Below are 26,125 nucleotides of genomic sequence, written 5' to 3' on the forward strand. Positions count from 1 at the left end.
CTAATGCCACCTTTGGATTTTCTCTAAACATAAGTTTCTTCAACACTAAAACTTATGAAGCTAGGGGTAACATACCAGGCACAAGAGTTTCAAGTGATTGTGACTAAAGTCTAAAATGGAAATGAAATTTCTACCACAAGTCTAAGTCTTCTTTTGAAGTTTATTTCAAGGGTACTTGAAAACTTTCCTAACCATTCTTGATACAGACAGATTCATTCCCTGAAAGTACTTTTCACTTCAAAACAGAGAACATCTACACAAGTGGAAATTCTCTCATGGTAACTATATGAGTATCTCATTGGATAAAAATATACCTCCAAGAATTTTTCTGCAAAATCCATAATTAAGTGATGAATATAATAGGAAGAATCATCATGAGAAAATTCAAATCATAATAAAATAAATCAAACCATAAATATTCTTAGTGCCTATATCTGTCTATCAGTAGAGAAAAAAAAAGCTCTTGAAAAAATACAAAGTGCTGGCTGGGTACAGTGGTTCATGCCTGTAAACTCAGCACTTTGGGAGGCCGAGACAGGTGGATTACTTGAGTACAGGAGTTTGAGACCATCCTGGCCAACATGGCAAAACCCCATCTCTACTAAAAATACAAAAAATTAGCTGAGCGTGGTAGTACATGTCTATAATCCCAGCTACCTGGGCAGCCAAGGCAGGAGAATCACTTGAACCTGGGAGGTGGAGGCTGCAGTGAGCCAAGATCATGCCACTGCACTCCAGCCTGGATGACAGAGCAAGACTCTGTCTTGAAAAAACCAGGTGATAAAGATTAAACAAGATAGTAGGTAATCATAATTTTTTACACATAATTTTTAATGCATTTTACAAGCATTAAGAAAAATATTAAGCTTTGAAATTCTACAGCTAGGTAGAGATTGCTAATTATTAGAAGGAAAAATTAAGGAGAAATGAAGCAGAATGTACCCCTAGCTACACAGTGCCAAAATCTGAGAGGAGTGCTGGGTTAATTACCTTGTGCTTTTCTTTCATTGCTTTATGTTCTTAATTATCTTTTATCGAACTCTCTATTACATGTAGGTTGACAGGGTCATTCGCCCCAGTGGATTATTTGGATCCAGACTTAGTTCTCTTCCCAAAGCAATCTACTTACCCAATTCTGTCACCTAAATCATTTTCTACTCCCCATCCCAACTTCCCTAGAAAATGTATGGATGCTCCCTTCCTGTGAATAATCCCCAAGAACTGCAGCATTACAAGTGACTTTCTTGACAATTCCTCACTTACCTTAACTTTACCTCCCCCTTTTTCCCACTCTCTGCAGGCCTCCTTTCCACATTTGACAGTACTGGCACTCAAACATACCACAGAATGGAAATAAAAAAGAACCCAGGCAGAAGAATCTATGGAAGAGCATTTTCTTGGTGAGTCAGAAGACCGGCACTTTGGTTCCAGTTCTGGCATTGAATTCACTTGGTAATTTAGGCAAGTTACATAGATCGCAGAGCTGAAAGGGACCTTCATCCTATTAAATAAAAAAAAAAAATCCTAGGGTGCTTCCTATGTGCTGCTCACTGTACTAGACTCAGCCCTCCCGAGCTCACCATCTCAGGAGACAAGAGCACGTGTACCGACACTACACACTCCCATGGAGGAATACTCATTAGAGATGATGTATACATCCCCTATTTACATATGATATTTTCTCTAGCACAATAAACTATAGTTGGGAAGATACAAATAGCATCTTCTATCTTTGAAGATACAAAGCCAAAGAGTTTTATTTATTTTACTTGTATTTTTTTAGAGACAGGTTCTTGTTCTGTCACCTAGGCTAGAGTGTGGTGCCACGATTATAGCTCATTGCAGCCTCAAACTACTGGGCTCAAGCAATTCTCCTGTCTCAGCTTCCCAAGCATCTGGGACTACAGGCACACACAATCACACCCAGCTAATTTAAAAAAAAATTTTTAGAGACTGCATCTCACTATATTGCCCAGGCTGATCTTGAACCCCTTGCCTCAAGTGGTCCTCCTGCCTTGGCCTCCCAAAGTGCTGGCATCACAGGTGTGAGCCACTGCACCCAGCTCAAAGAGCTTTGAAAGTATTAAAGGTTCACTGTTACTATTACTATCTTTATGTGATAGATGAGACAAATTTAAATTCTAGTTTAGAAGCCAGGGATGGATTCATTCAGCCACTCATTTATCACTTAGCAAAACAAAAGTCTAGATTCAGGCACTGTGCTACTAGGTAGGTGCTTGAAAAACAAAGGCAAAACAACATAATTACATTGTTCAAAAAGCTCAACCTAGTATAAGAATCTAAGCAAACAAACCAAGAAATATAATATCACAGTTGCAAGCTCCCTCAGTCTGAGGAAACTATAGGGATAGGTACAGGGTAAACAGGACAGACCACACACACACGCACACACACACACACACACACACGCATATTTATGTGTTAACCAATAATGTAACTTAGCAGTCCTATGAACAGACTGACTTTTTATTCAATAAAGATATCTTGAGGGTAGAATTTGTGATATGCTCCCTACTATAAACATTCAGAAACAAGAAATTACTCTCTTTCCCCAAATCTAAAACCTGAGATATACAAAATGAAATATAACTCAGCCTTAACAAAAAAAGCACTAACTTTTTAGGATAGATAGAAATATCTCCACAGCTAAGACAAAGCTAAATGTCTGGCAGAGGTACAGGTAGTTCAAACACCCTAAGGAAAAAAAAATTCATTAAAAAGTTAATTCTCTTTCCCCAGCTGTACAGAAAAATGTTCATCATTATATATGCATAAAACTAGTCTAAACTACCTTCCAGAAAGACCATCACAGATAAGTTTAAAACACTGTTTGGATCTTTTTTTTTTAAGGGGGAAAAAAATCCCTGTAATTTGGTAAAAGCCTTAGGACATGCAGCTCTAAGAATTAAACTGTACAGTAACCAATGATAATAAATTCAAAGAAAAAGCATTAGTCTCTATATCCCAGTCCCAAGATAAAACCTCTCTACACTTCATGAAAAGTCCCCAAAGACACAGAATCTACATCCAGATTCTGAACAACAACAACAACAAAACCAAATTCTGTCAATAACTTCAAAATAAACAGACCTATCTTTTCAAGTCATCAGCCCAGGAACACTTCTGAAATTTTATGTCCTTTTTTTCCCCTAACAGTGAAGAAATTTGATAAAAGAAACAATGACATGAATGTTAAGATAACATTTACTGGCCAGGCGTGGTGGCTCATGCCTGTAATCCCAACACTTTGGGAGGCTGAGGCAGGTGGATCACCTGAGGTCAGGAGTTCAAGACCAGCCTGGCCAACCTGGTGAAACCCCATCTCTACTAAAAGTACAAAAATTAGCCAGGCGTGGTGGTGGGCACCTGTAATCCCAGCTCCTTGGGAGGCTGGGGCAGGAGAATCACTTGAGCCCAGGAGGCTGAGGTTGCAGTGAGCCGAGATTGCGTCGTTGCATTCCAGCGTGGATGACAAGAGTGAGACTCCATCTCAAAAAAAAAAAAAAAAAAGGGTAAAATTTACTTAGAAAATAACCTATTTTTGGCGATTGGGTGGGCCCACATGAGCCTACAAGTGAGGTGCAGTGGCCATGGAGGGCAACCGAGGGGTCAGTGACCACAGACTCCCCGCAACACCCCAGCCTGGCGGCCTGACATCAGCCCAGTCAGTGGAGACCTGTGGAGAGGTGACGGTGGTGGCCTCCACAAGCCCTCTTTCTCTAGGGTTGTATAGATAGAACATCCTGGAGTCCACCATGAACAGACAGTTGGACCTAAGTGGGAAGGTAATCATGAAAGCTCAACTTGGGGAGGATATTCCAAAAATTCCTATTCATAATGAAGATATTAATATTACTTATGATGAATTAGTGCTAATGATGCAACGAGTTTTCAGGGGAAAACTTCTGCGTAATGTTGAAGTAACAATAAAGTATAAAGATGCAGATGACGATCTTATAACAATTTTTGATAGTTCTGATCTTTCCTTTGCAATTCAGTGTAGTAGGACACTGAAATTGACATTATTTGTTAATGGCCAACCAAGACCCCTTGAATCAAGTCAGGTGAAATATCTCTGTCGAGAACTGACAGAACTTTGAAATAAAGTGAATCACTTATTGGATAGCTTGGAACCACCTGGAAAACCAGGACCTTCCACCAATATTCCTGAAAATGTTACTGTGAATGGTAGGGAAGAAAAGCCTGCTTCTTCGGATTCTTCTGGAAAACAGTCTATTCAGGTTATGGCAGCAAGTACGTCAGCTTTTGACCCTTTTAAAAAACCAAGATGAAATAAAAAATAATGTTACGTCGGCATTTGGCTTAACAGATGATCAGGTTTCAGGGCAACCCAGTGCTCCTGCAGAACACTGTTCAGGAACATCTGACAGCATTGCCGCCTCCTCCTCAGTAGCAGGTCACCCACCAGGAGTTCAGCCACAGCAACCACCATATACAGAAGCTAAGATACAAGCAGGTCACACTGAAAGTCAGCTGTATCAATAGTACCAGCAACAGGCTAGCTATGGTGCACAGTGTCTGTGGGCTCTACCTCAGCAGCCTCAACAGTATGGTATTCAGTATTCAAAAAGCCAGAGTCAGCAGACTGGACTCCAAACAACCTCAGCAGTTCCAAGGATATGGCCAGCAACCAACTACCCAGGCACCAGCTCCTGCCTTTTTGGTCAGCCTCAACAACTGCCTGCTCAGCTGCCACACGGTACCAGGCAAGCAATTATCCTGCACAAATTTATACTACCCAAACTTTTCAGCCTACTAATTATACTGTGGCCCCTGCCTCTCAACCTAGAATGGCTCCAAGCCAACCTGGGGCCTATAGACCAAGATCAAGTTTTACTTCACTTCCTGTAAGTAGCATGACCCCTCCTCCAACTGGGCCTAATCCTTATATGTCCTCCCTTTGGTCACGGCTATACCCAACCTGGACCTGGTTATCGATAAGGAGGCTCATCTACACCAATTAATGTAGCTGCTAGCTATTGGCCTCCCAAAAGACTCCAGTACTGTTTTAATCTGTAATGAAGTTCACAAATTTTAAAAGCAGAGCATTTTTTATGATATCTTTGTTGCTGTTAATTGAAAGTATAATTTGCTGGAACACAAAGACCAAAATCAAAGTTTTTTCCTCCCTGCTTAAAAATGTAGCAACTTCTTAGTTATTTTGGAACACTACTCTTACATGTGTGTAAAGTGATTGACCTTCTAGCTTCCCTTGTCCAGAGGATATTAAAATGCTAGTGTAAGGTTTAGTCATCTTACTTGGCTTTCTGCTATTAACATGGTGTACTAAAAGTAGAGCCCTTTTAGAATACGACTAGATGTCATGTATAAAATGTAAGACTGATAGATTAATAAAGATGATTGAATAAAAAAAACCTATTTTTTCAGGGTCTGACAGGGAAGTGTAATGCTTCCTTGTATTTATATTATTGATTTTATTATTCATATGCTTTAAAAGTCAGGAAAAACAGACTTACTTAATCATTACTCAAGTTTACAAGTTAGATAAAGGATTCCCAAACATTTACATAGTCTCTTCCTTGAGCTCCCCCTCATTCACTTCAAACTGAAGAATTTAACATTGATGAACAACAATCTGTGTATATATCATTCCAGAACTGAGTGACTCGACTGGCTAAGTTCTCCCTTTCGCAACTAATCTCCTGAGTTTCTTGTAACCCAGGTACTACCCTTATACTGACCAGTTGATCAATTCCAAACTACCAGTAACCATGTGAAATGTCCAAAACAAATTCTCACTCCTGCAAACATGTCCCAAGATTATCCCTATAATGAATCCAGTTCTAGGGCCTTTTCAGCACTTCAAATCAAATGTAGGGCAAGAGAGGGAAAGGAACTTATATAAGACAGGATCCGACATGATAATTTGAAAAGCCTAACACTAATTACTCATCTTACTACCTCTTCACTTGCCATCCTCCCACACTTTATCCAAGGCTGACACTTAACTAGTACCATTCTCTAGCACCTCTGATTTCTTCCTGGACCTCTCCCAACCTGATCTCTCTAGCTACCATACTATTTTTTTTTACTACCTTTCAATCCAATTCACAAATCAGACAGGCAATATGTTATCTCTATTATCTTTTCAAACATCCATGGCCTAATTCCCTGGCAGCCAATCTTCTGTACAGATTACTTATCAACTAATCACAATTTATATCCAAAAGTTGTCTCTCAATTTTCTTGACCTCCCCATCATGAGCTACCACTGACCATTGAATCCATAGGAAAGCTCTCTCCTCCGGTTGTCCTCTGTAACTCCATTCTATCCCAAATGTCTTCCTTCTTCCTTCTCTACCTTAAGTTCCCTGGCAATAGGTTTTCTCCAAGTTTCAGACTTTGATTTTTACTTCTTTTTCTATACTCTAGCAGCTCAGGTTTCAACTCTTTTATCACCAGCTTTGACTGGTCCTAAAGAGTAATGTGTTCCTATTTCCTATTAGACATTTCTCCCTGCATTCATTCACTAAGCATTCACCAAGCATTCACCAATTACCCATTATATGCTATTTAGTGTGTTAAATGTTGAGGATATAGAGATCAATAAGGCCTATAAAGATCATCTCTGCCTTCAAGGATCAAAGACAAGTAAACAAAAATGTTTAAAACAATGTGATCAAGGTGGTAATTCTCACACAGATATACACAGAAAAAAAAAACACATCATAATGATATATGGTAACAATGGTTTCCTATATTGAGCTTACACACATTATTTGCACACATTATTTTAATTAAGTCTCATAACAATGCTAGGAGATATAAAAGGTAAAATTCCTTAAATAATTTAATACCAGATTGTACAACTAGTAAGTGACTAATTCAGGATTTGAGGTCAAATTTGTCTGGGCCAAAACCTATGTTTCTTCTCCTATGCCCAGTGAAAAGAAATCTAGACCTGATAAGTCAGGAGAGAATTCTGTTAAGAACGTCTGTTTAAGATCAATCAGTATTTCAAGAGAATGTTTAAAGGCATAGTCAAGAAGAGATAACTCAGGGAAATGACTAGTTTGGGACAGAAGTTACAACTTGCAACCCCAAAACCCTCAAACTCAATCTAAAAAACAAGCTCAGCATCTTCTTCAAAGAAGTACTGTACTGTATTTCATTACAGACATACCTAGTGTTCAAATTTTTAAATTTCTGAAATCGCAGTGTAGACATCATAGTGTGTCACAGTTAATTGGCAGTATTGTTTCTTTTCTTAGTGGAACATAAAATAATGGTGCCTGAGAATTTCCGGCTTCTTAGATTTGATAACAAATGGTAACTTTCTCCTAAACTTAATCGCCACATTTATATCCCTTGAATCACCAAGATCTATTTTTTTCCATCGTATCCGTTCTAATCATCCATTATTTTCCATTTTCCCTGCCACCAATCTGGTTTGAGGTAGTATCAATTGTGCACAGATTAAATACTCTCCTCACTGGTCTCTCTGAATCAGTTTTCCCCTATTCTAAATACTCAAATACAGCACTATGGATCAGTCTTTCAAAACCACCACTGTATGCATGCCACTCTCCCTCTCTCAAATTGGTTCCCCACTGCATATAAGGGAGATTCCAATCTAGTTTCCAAGACTTCCATAAACTGGCCTAAGCTGACCTTCACATAGTTTCTTTGCTATTAATCAATAAAAGCCTTCTACTCTAATCAAGCTATTCTGTTTATGGTCTCTTCAAATGCTCTAACCTCTGTCTATTAACCTCATGATTCTTCCCATCTGAAATTCACCCAACTCTTATACTATTCAAATCAAATGTCAAGGCTCAACTCAAGCTTCATAACCTCCATGAAATCTCCCTCAACCATTCCAAGCCACTTCTTCTTCTGAAGTTCTATAACATGTACTCCCTTTAATATTGTTGTATTTAACTTTTCATGGTAGTTTATGTCTTATTTCCACAATGAAATTAAAAGGATCAAAGGCAGAGACTATGTTTAACAATTATGCAGCATAGTTTAGTGGTTAATTACACAACTTCTGGAGCCAAACTACATAGGTTTGACTCTCAGCTCTGTCATCTTTCTGTGTGACCTTGGGCAAGTTACTTAACTTCTCTGTTTCAGTTTCCTCATTGTGTAAAATGGAGTCAATAACAGTATACACCTCAAAGAGTTGTGAGAATTAAATCGTGTAGGACCTGTTCTTGATACGTACTATGCACTCTGTGTTAATTGCTATAAATCCATTAATAAGAAAAATCACCACTTAAGTGGCAATAAGTATCGTAAGTGTTAGCTACACTATGTATGTATGTTACGTAAGTGTTAGCTATTACTATTGTTATTTAGAATCTCCATGTTCAGCCGGGCGTGGTGGCTCATGCCTGTAATCCCAGCACTTTCTGAGGCCAAGGCAGGTGGATTACCTGAGGTCAGGAGTTTGAGACCAGCCTGGCCAACATGGTGAAACCCCGTTCTCTACTAAAAATAAAAATTAGCCGAGTGTGGTGGCGGGTGGCTGTAATCCCAGCTACTCAGGAGGCTGAGGCAGGAGAATCACTTGAACCTGGGAGGCGAGGTTGCAGTGAGCCGAGATTGCACCTTCCATTCTAGCCTGGGCAACAAGAGTGAAACTCCATCTCAAAAAAAAAAAAAGAATCTCCATGTTCATGGTACCCAAAATAATAAGTACATAGAATGTACTCAGTATTTATTTGATGGAGGAAGGAAGAAAAGGTCTTAACATGAGCAGCAGCTTTTTAGGAAAGTGTCCATTTCTGACATTCTGGGGAGGAGTTGAGAAATCTGTCCAGGAATGACAAGAAATACCTATTTGGGGGTCTACAAAAGCTAATCAATCTCAGGAGGAATTAACAGGAAAATGACAGGGAAAGACATTCCATAGGCTAGCTGTTTATAAACGTACATATTTCATGTACACCTGCACTATACGGTTCTGTAGTAGCTTTGCGGTTTTAATGGCATGAGAGGCATACCAAGCTTCTTGGTTGAGTTTAGGATAGACAGGTACTTACTGAGCATGCCTCTATAATTGAGGTCCATATCCCGGCTCTCAGATCGCACTTTAATGGCATCCAGGATGGCATCAGGAGACAGCAGTCCTGAAGGCCTCACAACATTCAGAAGCTCTGTGAGGCTCATGAGAGGTAAACGCACAGCCTGCATGATTTCAGCATGATTCTCCTTTGAATTGTGCTTACACCAGTTTAATAAGGCTAGGAAAATATCTTTTTCAGGAGCTGCAAATGAATCTCTTAACACGATGTTTAAAAGTGCTGTCTGAAAAGGATAAAAAGGTAAAATTCCAGTTATATGAAGTTCAACCACTGCATGATCAATCAGTAAAAGCTTACAGGACAAGTATAACTTAGCCAATTAACTCTTTTTGACCCTCTCCTTCCCTTATGTTTTGTGCCACATATTCTCCTACTCATTATGGCTGTGTAAACAACCAAGATGGTAGCACCATTCTTTTATGCTCAGGTATCTTGTACCACTACATCAAACATTTAATCTTTCCAAACACATCTGCATTCATCTTTTTTAAAACAGCAAAAAGAAAAATGCCAAAGTGAAAAGCTGTCAATACATTCAGATTCTTCAAGAGAGTGTACACTGTTAAGTTAGAAAGACATATTTGGCATTTAACCTTCAAGAGAGTGTACACTGTTCAGTTAGAAAGACATATTTGGCATTTACAATTCAAATTTTGTTCCACAGTATTACTTCACTACCATACTTTTGGCTCTCAGATCTCCAAACTGACCTCCAGGAACAATGTTGCAACCCTCAAAGATCATTGTCTTTAAAAATCAAGTAGAAAAAAATGAAATAGGATAACACAGATCTTAATTTACACTCAAATCAAGATATGTAGCTTTTCAATAGATTTTTCTCATTAGAAATACCCAGGTTCTAGAAGGAACACAACAAGGGAAATGGAGAGACAATCACCACCCAGAGTTCAAAGGAAGATTTGAGCAAAACAGTTTTACTCTAGCTATAACACTGAATTTTAAGCCAGCAAAAAAAGCAGGGACTTAAAGACATCAAATGATGCATCAGATCTCCTCTATGAATTTGCCTGCTTGCTCTAAGGAATCATTAGTCACACTCTCTGTCAGAGAAAAACAAAACCAAAAGGTAGTATGCAATACCAAAAAGGACCCTATTTGATTGTCACTACCTTGAAAACAACCACACAGCAGCACAGTCTCTTTTGCACATAAAACTTAGCTGAAGAACCTTAAAAGAAAACACAACCAACCAGCCCCTCTCTTTTATGATCTAGAGTCCTGGTAGCTAGATGCAAGTGGCTAGACCAGATAACCAATGATAACGCTTTGATACCAATGATTTTTTTTATTATTCTTAGTCCATTGCTATACTTCTACAGTATAGGTATAAATAAAACAATGCATGCCTATAAATTACTTGTAGATAAATGACACACCTTAGAAAGGGAGAGGAAACCTTCACTTGAGAGGACTTCCTGAGCATTCCTATCCATAAACATGCAGCACATACAAGTTAACTTGGGAAGTGAGTAGAGACTGGCAACATCAAAAGTCATGCAGACATTCTGAATGTTAAGTATGGTGCAGAGATACTCAGAGGTAGAATCCTCTAGCTCTGGAAATCCATATTTATGAGCCAGGCTCAAAAAGTCCAGCAGCACCTCCTCCTTCTCATCTGTCAGCGTTGCCCGCCCAGTGTAGATATATTTGAGTAGCATTGTGAATGCTTCTGCAGTGGTGTCTTGGAGAGGAATTTCTGCTTCAGGCTGAGACTCTCGCATTCCACCATATAATAATGCTCTGCACATCAGGGAAGAAACACATGAAGAAACCCTCAAATAGGATTTGCTACAAAATACTGGAAATAACAGTTATCAACATTATGCAAATATAAATTTTTTTAATGACACAAAGAACCAAGTGAAAAAATGCAAAGTAATCATTTAAAATGGTTCTTTACAGGACACAAGAGGAATGATTTTAAAACTATTTGAATTAATTCTGTAAGCCACTGAACTAATGAGATACTCTGAAAGCTCAAGATATGTGACAGATATCAAATAGAAAGATGAGAGTGATCTTTTGAGAGGCACAATGAAGTTGATATAAAGATGTTAAAGGTCAATAAGGCAATTTAAAAAGTAAAACTCTATAGGAAAAGATATAATCAGATAAACACTAATATGATGCCATTCTCCCCTGTAAGACTGGCAGAAGTTAAAAGGCTTGTTAATATCAGTGCTGCAAAAGCAATGGAAAAACATGTTCTTTGATACGCTGCTTTGAGAGTATAAATGGCAGCCCTTTATGGAAAGTAATTTAGTAGCATCTAGTCAAATCTAAAATGTGCATACCCATCAACTCAGTAATCTCTCTTTTAGGACTCAATTCTAGGGAAGTAATACAGTAAAGAAAAATGTGTAAGAAAACATACCGAAACACTAGTAAAAATCTGAATGTCCATCAGCAGCAACATGGTTAAAAAAACTGTGATATACGCATTCTATGCAGCCATTAGAAAGCTCAAGGGAGATCAACAGGTACTGTTTTGAAAACATGTCCAGGATATGGTAGGCAAGTAAATAAAATTGCAGATCCATATGTACTGCATTAAAAAAGTATATAACCAAATATTTACATGTTTATGCACATATGTCTATATCGGTATTTCTTTAAATCAAGAAAAATCAGAGGAAATTCATATTAAACTCTTAACATCACTTATTTCTGGAAAATGGTATTAGATGGCTGGGAGACAAAGACTTTCATCTGTTACTTTATAAATTAAAAATGAAATTACTGATAGGATTACAGTGATTTTTTATTTTTTTCCTTTCAGATTAAACAAAAAGCCCTACATTATTGCTTATCTAAAAAAATGAAAACTAGACAATCCAGTTAGGTAATGAATTTGAATTTCTACCTCTATCAATCAAGAGGAATAATATGAACCAATTAAACTTCCAACCTATCAGGAAAGAAGGACGAAGAGGACAAGGGAGAAGTGCAGAAAAGGGAGAGAAGAATACAGAATGAGAAAGAAAAGATGCAAAAGTGAGATGAAGAGACTGGAAATAAGAAAGAGATTCTCCGTGTTGCTAAAATTCTCAGAGTAGGACTAGCATTTCAGGGTTACCTACCTGGAACTTGTCCCACCCTCCCCCAGGACCTAGCATTCTTGCTTGCCCCAGAAAAATAGTTGAAATCACCCAGAAAAGATTCATGAATATTCTGAGCATACCTCTTCACTGGGTTATACTCTGCCTAAAAGTACCCCTGAAGGTTTCCATTAATCCAGAGAGCATCCAACCATTACCCTAAAATTACCAAATTAAAGAACTTCTCCTTCTCAGGGAGACCTCAAGACTTATCCCCAATCCTGTATGATCCATGGTATTTATCTGGATTCTCAATGCTTTAAAAGTGGTTTTGATGAGGCTCCCTTGGAACAATAAATATGAACCCCCAACTTCAACAAGGAGACAAGCACAGAGGTTCAATGTTTACTATGAAGAGTTTCCTCCTATACAGTTCCTTATCTGGGAATTGATAGGCTATTATGACAGCACTTAGGCCTCTTCTGACAGCTGACAATTAACATTCCTTTGCACATGAATACTGTCAGCATTGAGAACCTGTCTAAGGTAGCATTGAGCTTAGCTCTAAGGTAGCATTGAGCTTAGCTCTAAGGTAGACTTAGAGGTAGAGCTTAGCTCTAAGATAGTCTAAGGTAGACTCTGAGCTTAGCTTAGTGAGCCAGCAAATATTACAAAGGTTCAATATCTACAGAGACATCAAGAACAAGGTCAATAAGCGGGGGGAGTATATTCCATTCACTCAATACAATCTTCAAATTTCTCAAAGTATTTGAGTTTTTTTTAAGGATATACTAATCACCTAAAAGATATCCTCATAGAGTTGTTTCAAATTATTTTTGAAAGAGGACAAGGTACACTGTATTAATAAATAATAAACACAGGCTGAGAAGTTCTGACTTAATAAAAAGTGGGCTCTTGGCCAGGTGCAGTGGCTCAAGCCTGTAATCCCAGTACTTTGGGAGGCCGAGGCGGGCGGATCACAAGGTCAGGAGATCGAGACCATCCTGGCTAACACGGTGAAACCCTGTCTCTACTAAAAATACAAAAAAATTAGCTGGGCGTGGTGGCAGGCGCCCGTAGTCCCAGCTACTCAGGAGGCTGAGTCAGGAGAATGGCGTGAACCCGGGAGGCGGAGCTTGCAGTGAGCCGAGATCGCGCCACTGCACTCCAGCCTGGGCGACAGAGTGAGACTCCGTCTCAAAAAAAAAAAAAAAAAAAAGTGGGCTCTTATAAAACACTTTAATAGTAATGACTGGACCAAAATTTTAAAAAGAGGAAGAAATATAAAAGGAAAAGTGTGCAGAGGACAGAAGCTGATAACAAATAATGGCTAGACCAAGGTCGGATGCCTTGGCAGAGTTGACCACTAGGAAGAATAGGAGAGTGCTAGAACTTTTAACAGACTCCTCACTTTTCTAAGCTCCCAGTTTCATCTACAGTGGCATTTTACATGTGTAAGATTGGAAGTTCATGAAAAACCACAGGAGCTCTAGCTACAGAGTAAATATTTCCAGGAGACACACTTTACCACAACATGTCTGACTCTAGGTGTTGCTGTCTTGCTTAATTCTGATTATAAAAGCCAGACACTGCAGTTATCACTACAAGGTAATTGAAATTTTCTCTAATCCAATGGAATCTCCATTTTAGATACCAAGTTTCCCAGATAAATCTATAACTCTGTGAACCATCTTTATCCTTAAAAATAGAAAAAGATCCATTATCATGCATAAATTATAACTCACTCAGTAATTCAGTGATGACTCCCTTTTGACAAATATTAGGTAAAATGTAGAGTAGTTAAAGATCAGCTTAAGATTTATAACCCTGGAAATTAAGGACCCAAGTAACCAACAACAGCTGCATACAAGTGCACGTCTTAGATCTGCTGGGTTACTAACAGCTCCTAGACCTCAAACCAAGGGGTATATGTGTCCATTAGCAGGTCCACAGGGCAGTCTACCTATGCAAAAAGAAGCTTTAGTCCCATTAGCCATCTACTGGGAGAAGAAGGTGAGGGCAACGAAGACTCAGCCTGAGAAACATTCTTGAGACCTTGAAAAATGGTTGATTGGGCACTATTTGGTCTGGGAATCCTTCTAATCCTTTAATTTTAAGGTGGCTCCTAAAGGAAAAGGTGATTCTCAAAAAATAACAAAGTCTACAAGGATGAAATCTTTATAGATATTGAATTGAGGGACTGCAAGACTTTGTCATTATACTTGGTTATATATTTTTCATAGAGCAGAAAATACCAGTGTTTTCTACAAGTGAACTGAATTTTCAAAAAAAGTATTACACACTTACCGAAAATATTGGCACCTGGCTGCTAAAATTACCCTGTGGGCAGGAAAACGTTTCTTTTCCACCACGAATGTGACGTCGCCATATTCTTCCCCAATCAACAAGGCACCAATATGTTCAGACAAAATGTGCACATGATCAATTTCCCCCACTGCAGTAAAGGGGCGAAGAGGGTGGCTGTTACTCATCTTGTGGAATAGACGATAGTCGTTGTTCTATCATATAAAGAAGGAATGAGAGTTAGTTGGGGGAGGGGAGTACACGTAGAAAATCACTTACCATAAACACAGCTAAGTAAAAATTTAAAGTGCTTAGAAAAATTCCTATGAGAGAGTTAATCAATGGTATCTTTATTAACCCATTTATTTTGAGAAGGAATTCAGCCTGCTTCCCTTAACTGTACTCCCTTCATCACACTAGGAAAGCAAAAATGCCAGAGTCTCCAAACACTAACAGCACTTGGAGCCATCACAGTCTAGAAAACTGAGCCCAAACACAGGTCTCATATTCCTTACAGTACCTTAGGAAAAGAAAAATCAACAATCAGAATAACTTCTCTTTTACATAGATATATTGAGCAAAGTTGGGTACAATTATACCAAATAGAAAAGTCATTCAGGCACCGATCTAGGCCTAAATTACAAACAGAATAAATGAAATAATCAGATTTCAAATAAGAAGTTTTGGTACGAAACCATCTCAAATATTTCATTTAAAAAAAATCTTCTGGGGCCAGGCACGGTGGCTCACGCCTGTAATCCCAGCACTTTGGGAGGCTGAGGTGGGTCGATCACCTCAGGTTGGGAGTTCAAGACCAGCCTGACCAACATGGAGAAACCCCATCTCTACTAAAAATACAAAATTAGCTGGGCCTGGTGGCGCATGCCTGTAATCCCAGCTACTCGGGAGGCTGAGGCAAGAGAATCGTTTGAACCCAAGAGGCGGAGGTTGCTGTGAGTCGAGATGGCGCCATTGCACTCCAGCCTGGGTCACAAGAACGAAACTTCTTCTCAAAAATAATAATAATAATCTTCTGGAGTCACAAAAATAACTTGACATTTATTAATGAACATTTGCAGTAGCATCCTAAGCTCCCCACATCCAACAAAAGAGTAATTCCAACAGTTTTCTCAAGACTGTGGCTTCTTTTCCAAACTTGTTGCTCTGATGATCAGGCTGCCAGTGTTTACCAGAACATCATTACATTTTGTCTCATTTCCAGGCACCTTCCTTGCTTTTGTATACATGCCTTTCTACAAAATTAACTGAAAATCAAAGGGCTAAAATATGATTAACAGCTTTACATGTAAGAAAGTGGGGGGTTATAGTCTTAGGAAGCTAAAAATGTTTATATTTTTTAATACTGAATGTACTTGCAGGTACTTAAAAAAAAAAAAAGTTGGTCTTGTTCTGTTGCCCAGGCTGTAGTGCAGTGGCGTGATCACCACTCACTGTAACCTCGAACTCCTGGGCTCAAGTGATCCTCCCACCTCAGCCTGCCAAGTAGCTGGGACTACAGGTGTACACCATCATGACCAGCTAATTGCAGGTACTGCTTTGATAAGTGTAAGTAACTGGCAAGTATGTCAGAGGCTTGGCTAGCATTCAGATGCCCCCGGTGAAGAGGTAGTTGATAGCTCAGAGGTAGCCAACTACGCCTCTGCTGCATCAGAGACTAGAGAAATTGAGCCAGATATGTTATCTCTGCTAGACCTCCACACCTTTTTGAGCTCTCCAGTTGAACCACAATTAAAGGTTGAACAGCTCTTAATCTTTAAACTCCCACATCCAGATCATTATTAGCAAGGTGTGTCAAAAATGGTCTTTCTCTTCTGTGACTGCAATGGAAGATCTTCATGGACCAGGTTCCGAATCTGCCTGCTTTAGTTAACCTACCACCATATGCCCACCCTCAAAAGGGGGAGCAATAGCAGTGATGCAGAAGAACATGGAAAATGAGCTAAGCAAGAAAACACCTACCCCAGGTAAGTGAGCAAAATCCTGGTTCTCTACAGTAGGAACATCAGAGAACTAGCAGGATAATCCCCTAACTGCCAAGGTAAATCCCTCTCCCTCAACTGCAGCCTCCATTTGAAAGCCCTAAAAACAGAATAATCTCTAGTCACTTGTGTATGAAAGACCAAATTCAGCTTAAGAGGATCTATTTGAGAGTATGAGCAAGTAATGTGTGACACAGTAGTCTTAATGTGTATATACAACAACAGTGTAATATAGGAGCTGGAAAACTTTCTATAAAGGGTCAGATAGTACATGGTTTAAAGCTTTGCAGGTTATACAATCTATGTCAAATGATTCAGCTCTATGGTAGGAGCCTAAAGGCAGCCACAGGAAATAAGAAAATGAATAAACATGGCCATCTCCAGTAAAACTATTTCTAGAAAAGACCTAGATTAGACTCGCAGGTCATAGTTTGCTAGCCCCTGGCCTACCCCGTGATCAAGGACTGACGTCAGGGACTGACCGTACTCTAGGCAAAGGATCAGACTGGGAGTTTTTTTGTTTGTTTGTTTCTTGCTGGGTTACCCAATTGATGTTCCTATGATCATTTCCTATGTTGGTCAGGAAATTCAGAAAGCTACTGGTACCTGACTTCAAAACCTCTTCAATACAAACTCTCACATCACTCTCCAATATTTCAATGATCGTGCATGATTCTAAACAAAACACTCTTCCTGGCTGAAAAAAATGCAATGTATATACCCAGTAAATATATTTAATATATTTTCTGGTATATTTTCTTAATATTTTATCCAGGTCATGGCTAATACTCATATTACTTACTAAATGACTCTTGATGAACAACGATTGATTTTTGGTTAACCAGCTCAGAAGGGAAATTTATTTCTTAAACTGATATATCATAAACATTAATATTACATATGTATCTACCATAATAAGTTCTCCAGATCTCTACTTCTCAATACATCTAATTTCATTTTGCTAAACTTGCATTTTAATTATGTTTTTCCAAATGGAAACATGAAACTGTTTCGTGTATAGAAAATAGCCACTTAGGATAAAATAAACACAATTTTATTGGCATACATAAATAATTTTAATTAGACTAGTGATTCTCAATGAGCTTGCCCAACATTGGAATCACATGGGGAGCTTAAAAACAACAAAAAAAGATGCTTGAGTCCCACTCATCAGAGACTCTTATTTAATTCGTCTAGAATGGGGCCCAGGCATTGGAATCACCATTCTGAAGTGATTCTACTAAGCAACCTGGAAAAACAGCCACTGATTTAGACTCTATATTGTTGTAGGTTTCCATCCCTTGCTCAGGTATACAAGTATACAAAAAAAATCCGCAGAAAAAATTTATTTAGGATATAATTTAATTTGAATCTTATTGCAAAGATGTAAAAGATACTAACAAAGTTACCAATGGCACAGCTTTACACAGAAAATGAGTATTGTTTCACCAATGGGATAGTTTACCTACAAAGTGATAGTTTCAGTCTACCTATGTGTATTTCAAAAAGTATGCTGGCCAGGCACAGTAGCTCATGCCTGTAATCCCAGCACTTTGGGAGGCTAAGATATGAAGATCATTTGACACCAGGAGTTCAGGACCCTGTCTCCACAAAAAAATTTAAAAATTAGCCAGGCATGGTGGCATGAGCCTGTAATCCCAGCTAATTGGGAGGCTGAGTCAGGAGGATCACTTGAGCCCAGGAGTTAAAGGCTGCAGTAAGCTATGAATGTGCCACTGCATTCCATCCTGGGCAACACAGCAAGACCCTGTCTCAAAAAAATTAAAAAGAAAAGAAAGAAAACCAAATTAAGGTTAAATGGATTAGGAAACAAAGAGGCAAAAACATCAACATTTGCAGATAATGACTGCCCACATGAAAAATCCATGAGAATCTACTGAAAAAAAATTAGAGAAAATAAGAGGGGTTCACTAAAGTGACCACATAAAATAATTATATGAAAATATCTAGCATTTTTCCATGCCAAAAACAACTAGCTAGAAAATATTAGTAAAAAGATCTGCAATTTATAATTGCAAAACACATGTAACATGTAGTAATAAACTCATAGGACATGTAAGGAAATTATAAAACTCCACTGAAAGATTTAAGAAAAATACAAAGACATAAGTTGTTTGGGGATAGAATGATCCAATATTATAAAAAGATCCATATTTTCAACTTACCATGGGTTTATCAGGACGTAACCATATTGTAAGTCTAGGAGCATCATTTATATAAATGTAGCATTTCAATTAAATGGGGGAAAATAAGGATTTTTTTCAATAAAAGGTATTGGCTAGCCATTTGGAAAAAAGTAAGTTGAACAGTCATATAAGAGTACAAAATGAAATATATATGGATGTCAGCTTCAGCACTTTCTGTAAAGCAAAAAAACTGGAAAAAACCCTGAAGGCTCATTTAAAGAGAATTGGTTAAATAAATAATGGTATGTCTATACAATGAAATATTATAAATTATTTAAAAAGAATAAAGTTAGATACTAATGAACAAAAAAATCTTAAGTATGTGTATTTACATGCAAAAGACAATCTACAAAACAACAGTATAGTGAAATATCTTGTTTAAAAAAATACACTGAAAAAGCAAGAATATAAGTCAAATTGTTAACCAAGGGTTAAGTCACTAGACTGGGGCTGTTGGAAAATTTTACATAGTGCACTACATACTTTGTAATGTTTACAAATTTTATAATGTTTATTTGTAGTAAAACTATAAACAAATATTTCAGTAAGTTTGGCCACAAAATTACAAAATAAATTGCTTTGTTTGTGAGATAACAAGTGTTTGGATTTGCCATAAGCAATAGAAATTGATTTAGTGACTAAGACAGAAATGGCAAGCAGAAGGGCTATGTATTATCTCCACAGAGAAAAATTAATTAACAACTTGAAGGCAAGGACATAAAGTTCATTACATTAAAACTGGCAAGAGAAAAAAAAAGTTCATTATACTAAGACAGGTAAATCAGATACCTGGGTAGCATGGCCTACTAGGACACTCCATCTGATATATCCCAACTAAAGATCTTCACCTAAGAGAGTTTCAGTCTGACTTTTTCTAGACTTAAGGCAGATTTTCCCAGATGCAAAGTGTTCTTCAATTTGCCCCTACTGACTGTCCTGGAGTCTAAACTTGCTGATCCTCACAGCATAGGGCAAGGGTAATGTATTCACTCAAACTGTTCCCTCAAGGTGGGAGGAAGAACAGCAGGAAGGCAGGGGGACGAAGGACTTACACTGAGAATGGACAGGAATATCTCAACTAGGAAATGGTACCTTTCACGGTACCATACACAATTATTAGTTTTGGATTCTGGGACCTCATATGAATTTACTTACCAGGGATGGTGGCACAGAAACTATACTATTTTTCTTGGCTAGTTAACTTTCATGAATTCAAATGCACTAAAAATCAAAAATGACTAAAGCAGCAGTACTAAAGTCCTGAGGGTTATTGCCTGCTTATTATTCAGTAAGAAACCAACACCCATTTGTTCTAACCAAAATAATAAACAATGTCCGTCAATACACTGAGAGTACCATATGTAGTTCATAATGCTGTAACGTTATAATTGCCCCTTAAGGGGGAAAAAACCAAGTTGACCCAAACATCAATTTCTTTACTTAAAGCTCACTTATACAACTGTTTATAAACTTTAACCAGAGCTAACTACATTTTTTAGAATTAAAGTTTATTCTCCAGTGTTTAACCAGGAAATAGTCAAAGAGCAAAGTTCCACAAGGTGGAGACGCCAAAGAGTCCTTGAACACTGTATGAATCTCCCCTGGGAAGCCCTCTCTGCCAGGTGTATTTCCTGACTGAAAAGCCTTTACGGGAAAAAAGACCTTCTGCTCTTTAATTGCAAAATATAAATGATCTTTCTCTTGAGGAAAGAGATAGCATTTACAAGCATATGGTTTAGCAATTTCTTTCTGGTCTTGGTACCCATGTGCTGTGTAATTTGAAGTAGTATTCCTTAAACTTTAAGTTAATATCGCTTGGGGAGATAAATGATGTCCTGTCTGCATCTTAAACACTCTCCAAAAAAAATCACATTCTACTTCTCACAGAAAGGATACTTCACTTCTCTTGATATATACTCTACCCCGTCATCCAAAAGTCTAAGGAACAGGTGAAGACTGACCGTGCTGCTAGATGTAACCTTGACTCTGATATTTTGCAAACCCAATTCTAAACCTTGCAGAAGAGAATTATCCTCCAGCCAGTAAAGTGCTACGTAAGAACATGACTGGAGTTCACATGACAGGATTCCTTACATACTTTCTTCTCTGAGAAAGATTTTGAATGTCCAGTTAAGCTCCAAAGTCTTGTCATTCTGTAATTTTATGTTTGTAAATAAATGTTTGTAAATATGCTCAGGTTTGACCACTAAAGAATGGTATCATAAAAAATATTTGACAAAATTATTTTATTGAGCATGCATGTAATTCCAATTACCAGTTAACACATTGATTCTCCACTTCTTTGCCAATGAACAAACTAGCTTCTGAATATGTATATGATTCATTCAATTAAAGATTTATTGAGCTCTCTCTACAATACAGGCTCAGTGCTAGGCGACAGAAACACAAAGATTAATAAAAGTCTCTACTTTTGAAGAACTCATTGTCTACTAAGGAAAGTAGGACCAGATAACAAGTAATGTAAATTCTAAAACTCATAGGGTGGCCATGATTTTATGAAATTTAGAAAGTCAAATACCTCCATAAGTACCATACCAAAACAACCACAAAGATGCTAAATAGAATACTAAATGAACAGAACTCAGAAAATTATCAGTTATATTCTTATATGAGAGTAAGGGTTAATATTCAAATAATTGCCTATGTGCTCTCCAAAGTGGGCTGCTCATATTCGAGGGAGACTGCAATACAAACCACAGGAATTTGGAAAGAAAACATTAAGACTTATATTGATGTGTTTGTATGTATTTATTTTAGACATGAGGTCATGCTATGTTGCCCAGGCTAGACTCTTAGGCTCAAGTGCTTTTCCCGCCTTAGCCTCTCAAGTAGCTGGGACTATAGGTGCACACAACCATGCCTGGATTGATATTAATTTTTAACCTAGAAAAATGAGAATAAAAATCAGCTTTGCTAATTCTTTTTTTTTTTTTTTTAAAGGCAGTCTTGCTCTGTCACTCAGGCTGGAGTGCAGTGGTGTGATCTCGGCTCACTGCAACCTCCACTTCCTGGGTTCAAGTGATTCTCCTGCCTCAGCCTCCCGAGTAGCTGGGATTACAGGCGTACACCACGATGCCTGGTTAACTTTTGTATTTTTAGTAGAGACAGGGTTTCACCATGTTGGCCAGGCTCGTCTCAAACTTCTGACCTCAGGTGATCTGCCTACCTCAGCCTCCCAAAGTGCTTGGGATTACAGGCGTGAACCACCATACCCAGCCAGCTTTACTAGTTCTTAGTAAGTGGATGGCACTGCCTCCTTCTCATGATCTACATGTCAAAAACAGTCATTTGTGTCATAAAATAAATAGGTGACTTGAGAGAAGAGTGGGAATTCCACAAAGATGCAGGGCTGAAGGTAGTGTCCTTACTTGTGCATGGGAAGTATTAAGTTAACATGTGCTTGCTTAAGTGAATTTTCCAAATGTTATCTAGTTTTAATTAAATTCTCTCTCACAAAATGACAAGTGAATTACAAAAAGGTTCCCACAGTCTGGGCAACATAGCGAGACCCCTTCTCTACAAAACTTTTTGTTTTTAAATTAGCCTGGCATGGTGGTGTGCATCTGCAATCCCAGCTACTAGGGAGGCTGAAGCAGGAGGATTGCTTGAGCCCAAGAGGTCGAGGCGGCAGTGAGCCATGTTCATGCCACTGCACTCCAGCCTGGGTGACAGAGCAAGACCCTGTGTGATGGTTAATATTGAGTGTCAACTTGATTGGATTGAAAGATGCAAAGTATTGTTCCTGGGTATGTCTGTGAGGGTGTTGCCAAAGAAGATTAACATTTGAGTCAGTGGACTAAGAGAGGCAGACCTACCCTCAATCTGGGTAGGCACCATCTAATCAGCTGCCGGCATAAAAGCAGGAAGGGTAACAGCCGACTTGCTGAGTCTTCTGGCCTCCAACTTTCTCCCATGCTGGATGCTTCCTGCCTTCGAACATCAGACCCCAAGTTCTTCAGCTTTTGGACTCTTGAACCTACACCAGTGGTTTGTCAGGGGCTCTCGGGCCTTTCGCCACAGACTGAAGGCTGCGCTGTCGGGTTCCCTACTTTTGAAGTTTTCAGACTCGGACTGGCTTCCTTGCTCCTCAGCTTGCAGAGGGCCTATTGTGGGACTTCACCTTGTGATCGTGTGAGTCAATACTCCTTAATAAACTCCCCTTCATATATACATCTATCCTATCAATCCTGTCCCTCTAGAGAACCCTAATACAAAAAACAAAAAAGGTTCCCACAATGAAACCACTGATTGAAGATAATATAACATTGTCAACACAAGCAAATAATAAGAAAATGGCCAATATGACAACTTTACTACTTACTAGTAGTAAAGATTTTATAAGAAAGTGACCTTTGATTATTTTAAATGATTAAATCATTTGAAACATACAATATAATTAACAATGAACCTCCACACAAAAAGCATTAAAATATTTGTTGACTAAATATATATTCGTTGGATGTATTAATCTGAAAACAAGCTTAAAACCAAATTAGAATCTGGTAACAAATTAACCATTTTATAGTAGGGACACTGAAAGTACTTCTCATCTAACAATAATGGCTACTATTTATTGAAGACTTGCTTATAAGCCAGACACAGTCCTAGCATTTTTATATACATCATCTTATTTAATATTCAAAGAATTGAATTAGGTAGGTACTTTTAAAATACCCATTTTACAGACAGGAAATTGAGACACAGACAAGATTCGGTAACTTGTCCAATCACATACCCAATAAGTAGCAGATTCAGAAAGGGTTTGTCAAGGTCCTGAACTTATAAGACCTTGCTAAGTAAATGTAAGATATCAGAAATGATTCTGACTCTGACTTCTAGACCTGTCAGCTAACTCCTCAGAGCAGCAGTTCTCAAACTTTAACATACCATCTTCGGACTAGGTAAAATATGCAAGGGTGATAAGAATGAAATGCTATTTTTCAATTATCTTTGGGAAGATTATACATACATGTGCTTTGCTAATACAAAGAGAATAATTCATACTGGAACTGCAATGTACAATCTAGTTACTTAAAAGTTACAAAACAAGAATACTGTTGACACAAATATGCATCAATATATACTACAGGGTTAAGTGAACAACCTATAAGAAAAATAAAGACTAAACAGTAATTTATAATGAAAAATTAAGAATAGAAACCAATGTAAAGCTCAACTCAACATATACTGACAATATATGTCTTTCTAAAATGTAAAGTAATTCCATTTTATGCATGTTCATATGTTCATATGTGGAGCTTTGCAATGTTGCTACACGTTGGATAGTATCCAAACTTCTTAGTAGAAAACTTAAATTAGAAGCCTTTATAAACTGTAGTATTATGCTAATGTGGGTTTATGTATGCCACATTTTGCATACTCTTAATGCTTCACTTGATTGGTTATCAGTAAGTTGCCAAAGGATATACATAAATGAAACACTATGAGATTTTCTGCTATTTGCCAATATGTTTTGGACCAGTGGCCTTGGGCCATCTTTTGAGAAGTGTTCTTCTAGACTATGAAATGCTCCAGGCTCACTTTGTATAATAACTAACTCTGTGGTGGCTGGGAGAAGCTACTCCTTTATTATTTATTATTTAATCACAAAATATGAAGACTCCCAAGGCAAAAAAAAAAAGGCCCAATTTATAATTTGCCAAATTATTTTTATTTCAGTTCAAGCCCTCTTCAGTCTCTCTGGATTCAATCTCTTATTAAAACAACCTTTCCCAAGTAACTATGAAAAAACAAACAGAATCATTCAAATCTTCCAATAAAATAAATATCAAATGACCCAACTGAGCTTCATTCTGATTTTAAATTCCCCAAAATCCTGAAACTTCCTTCTTCTTCTTCCTTCCCTTCAGAAAGGATCAGGTACAAAAACTTACCAGATTTTCACAATCTAAGTTCTAAATGTTTACCTATAAACTACCTTATTCAGTCACAAACATTCCCCTCAGTCTCTTACTTCTCATTTGCTCTAGTATGTGACTCCCTATAAGGCAATCTCCCATAAAATAAGATGACTTTTAGGAATGACAAGTCATAGATTGCAACTCTAAGAAGTTGCTATCACTTATAGATCTCAGAGATTATATAACTATCCTTTTCCATACTCTCAGCCTTATTGGTCCCAAGCCATTGAAAACTGCATGATCTGTATTCTGGGAGCAGAAAAATATATGCACCTAGAGCCAAAAAGCAATGAAAAAGTCATGATGAGTGCAGAGGTTATTAGTTGTAATAATATTTGAGAATACAAGACAAGCAATTTCTGTTTAATTTCTTCAGCGGCAACTTATGGGTCTGTAATATTCTTGCCCAGATTTAAATTATATGATATTTTCCTAATTAATAAAGGTTATTATAGCATGAACTCCCATTAAAGCAGTGGAATCATCAATTGCAGCAATTTAATTTCTTTGTAGCAAAGCTACTGTGAACATATGCATTACTGTCTGTGTAAAGGAAATTGGCTTTTCATTGGTAGAATGTTATAAAAATGTTCTACTATGCATACTTTGACTACTGTTTGTTAAACCTAGTATCTTGGCTATTTTCTGTGGAATTGTAAAATAAAAAAAGATCAACTCTGAGAAATTTGTACAACATAAAATATTTTTTTGTTGTTGATAAAAAATTTAATTTTTATTTTTACTAACTTCTAACTAAAATTATCATTTCCTTCTGTAACTTGTCATCAAAGATATTTTCTTTGACGTCAAAGATATTTATAAGTTTATTTGTGCCATTCTAGAACATAATCTAAAGGAAATGTTCCATGAATTATACTAGTATTTTGCTCTTTTTCCCCCTATATAACCTCTTCCTCATTTGTTTTATGAACATTGACTTTATTCTAACTCCAACATAACATTCTGTACTGTGATTTTTAAAAAAGAAGCAGAAGAAAAAGAAACTCAGAAACAAGTATCTCCATGCAGTCTAGGAGTTACTGTCCAAAACCTACAGCCATTGACTGCCTGAGCTAAGGGGCCACTGAATTGACCAAGAATTCTTCCAAATCCAAATCTACAGTGTGTATGTAAGAATAAAGGAATGAACAGGCACAACTCAAGCCAACAACTTCATTTTAGGAACAGAAAAAGCTTAGGCAAAAAGAGTTTACAGCCTAGGCAACAAAATGAAACCTCATCTCTTCAAAACAAACCAACAAAAAACTAGCCAGGCATGGTAGCGCACACCTGTGGTCCCAGCTACACTGGAGGCTGAGGCAGGAGGTTCACATGAGCCTTGCAAGTCAAGGCTGCAGTGAGCCATAATCACACCACTGCACTCCAGCCTGGATGACAGGGCAAGACCTTGTCTCAAAAAAAAAGAGTTTAAGTCCAAGAAGTCCATGTCTCTAGACTTTTCCTATAAAACTATCAGCCTTTAATGTTTCAAATTTAATTTTACCACCAGACTTCCACAAA

The 26,125-nt window shown here is 37.8% G+C and overlaps 1 protein-coding gene and 1 pseudogene across 13 annotated transcripts in view; one reads left to right on the forward strand and one right to left on the reverse strand.

The window, feature by feature from the left end:
- BTBD9 (BTB domain containing 9) overlaps nt 1–26,125 on the reverse strand; it is a 476,623-nt gene that overhangs the window by 420,060 nt on the left and 30,438 nt on the right. For 6 of the 13 annotated variants that reach the window (XM_009451185.5, XM_054686797.2, XM_009451186.5 and 3 more), the window contains 3 exons: nt 14,459–14,670; nt 10,490–10,853; nt 9,051–9,315 (listed from right to left, as the gene is read on the reverse strand). In XM_009451185.5, coding sequence (XP_009449460.1) covers nt 9,051–9,315; nt 10,490–10,853; nt 14,459–14,643 — 814 coding nt within the window. In that variant the 5' untranslated portion in view covers nt 14,644–14,670. Of the gene's footprint in view, nt 1–9,050; nt 9,316–10,489; nt 10,902–14,458; nt 14,671–16,435; nt 16,556–26,125 lie in introns of those variants that run through there. The other 7 variants (XM_016955386.4, XM_054686793.2, XM_054686796.2 and 4 more) reach the window with 3 other exon arrangements.
- Nucleotides 3,763–5,060, forward strand: LOC104006822 (protein TFG-like; annotated as a pseudogene).

The sequence above is a fragment of the Pan troglodytes genome, chromosome 5, assembly GCF_028858775.2.
Source record: "Pan troglodytes isolate AG18354 chromosome 5, NHGRI_mPanTro3-v2.0_pri, whole genome shotgun sequence".
Classification (NCBI taxonomy): domain Eukaryota; kingdom Metazoa; phylum Chordata; class Mammalia; order Primates; family Hominidae; genus Pan; species Pan troglodytes.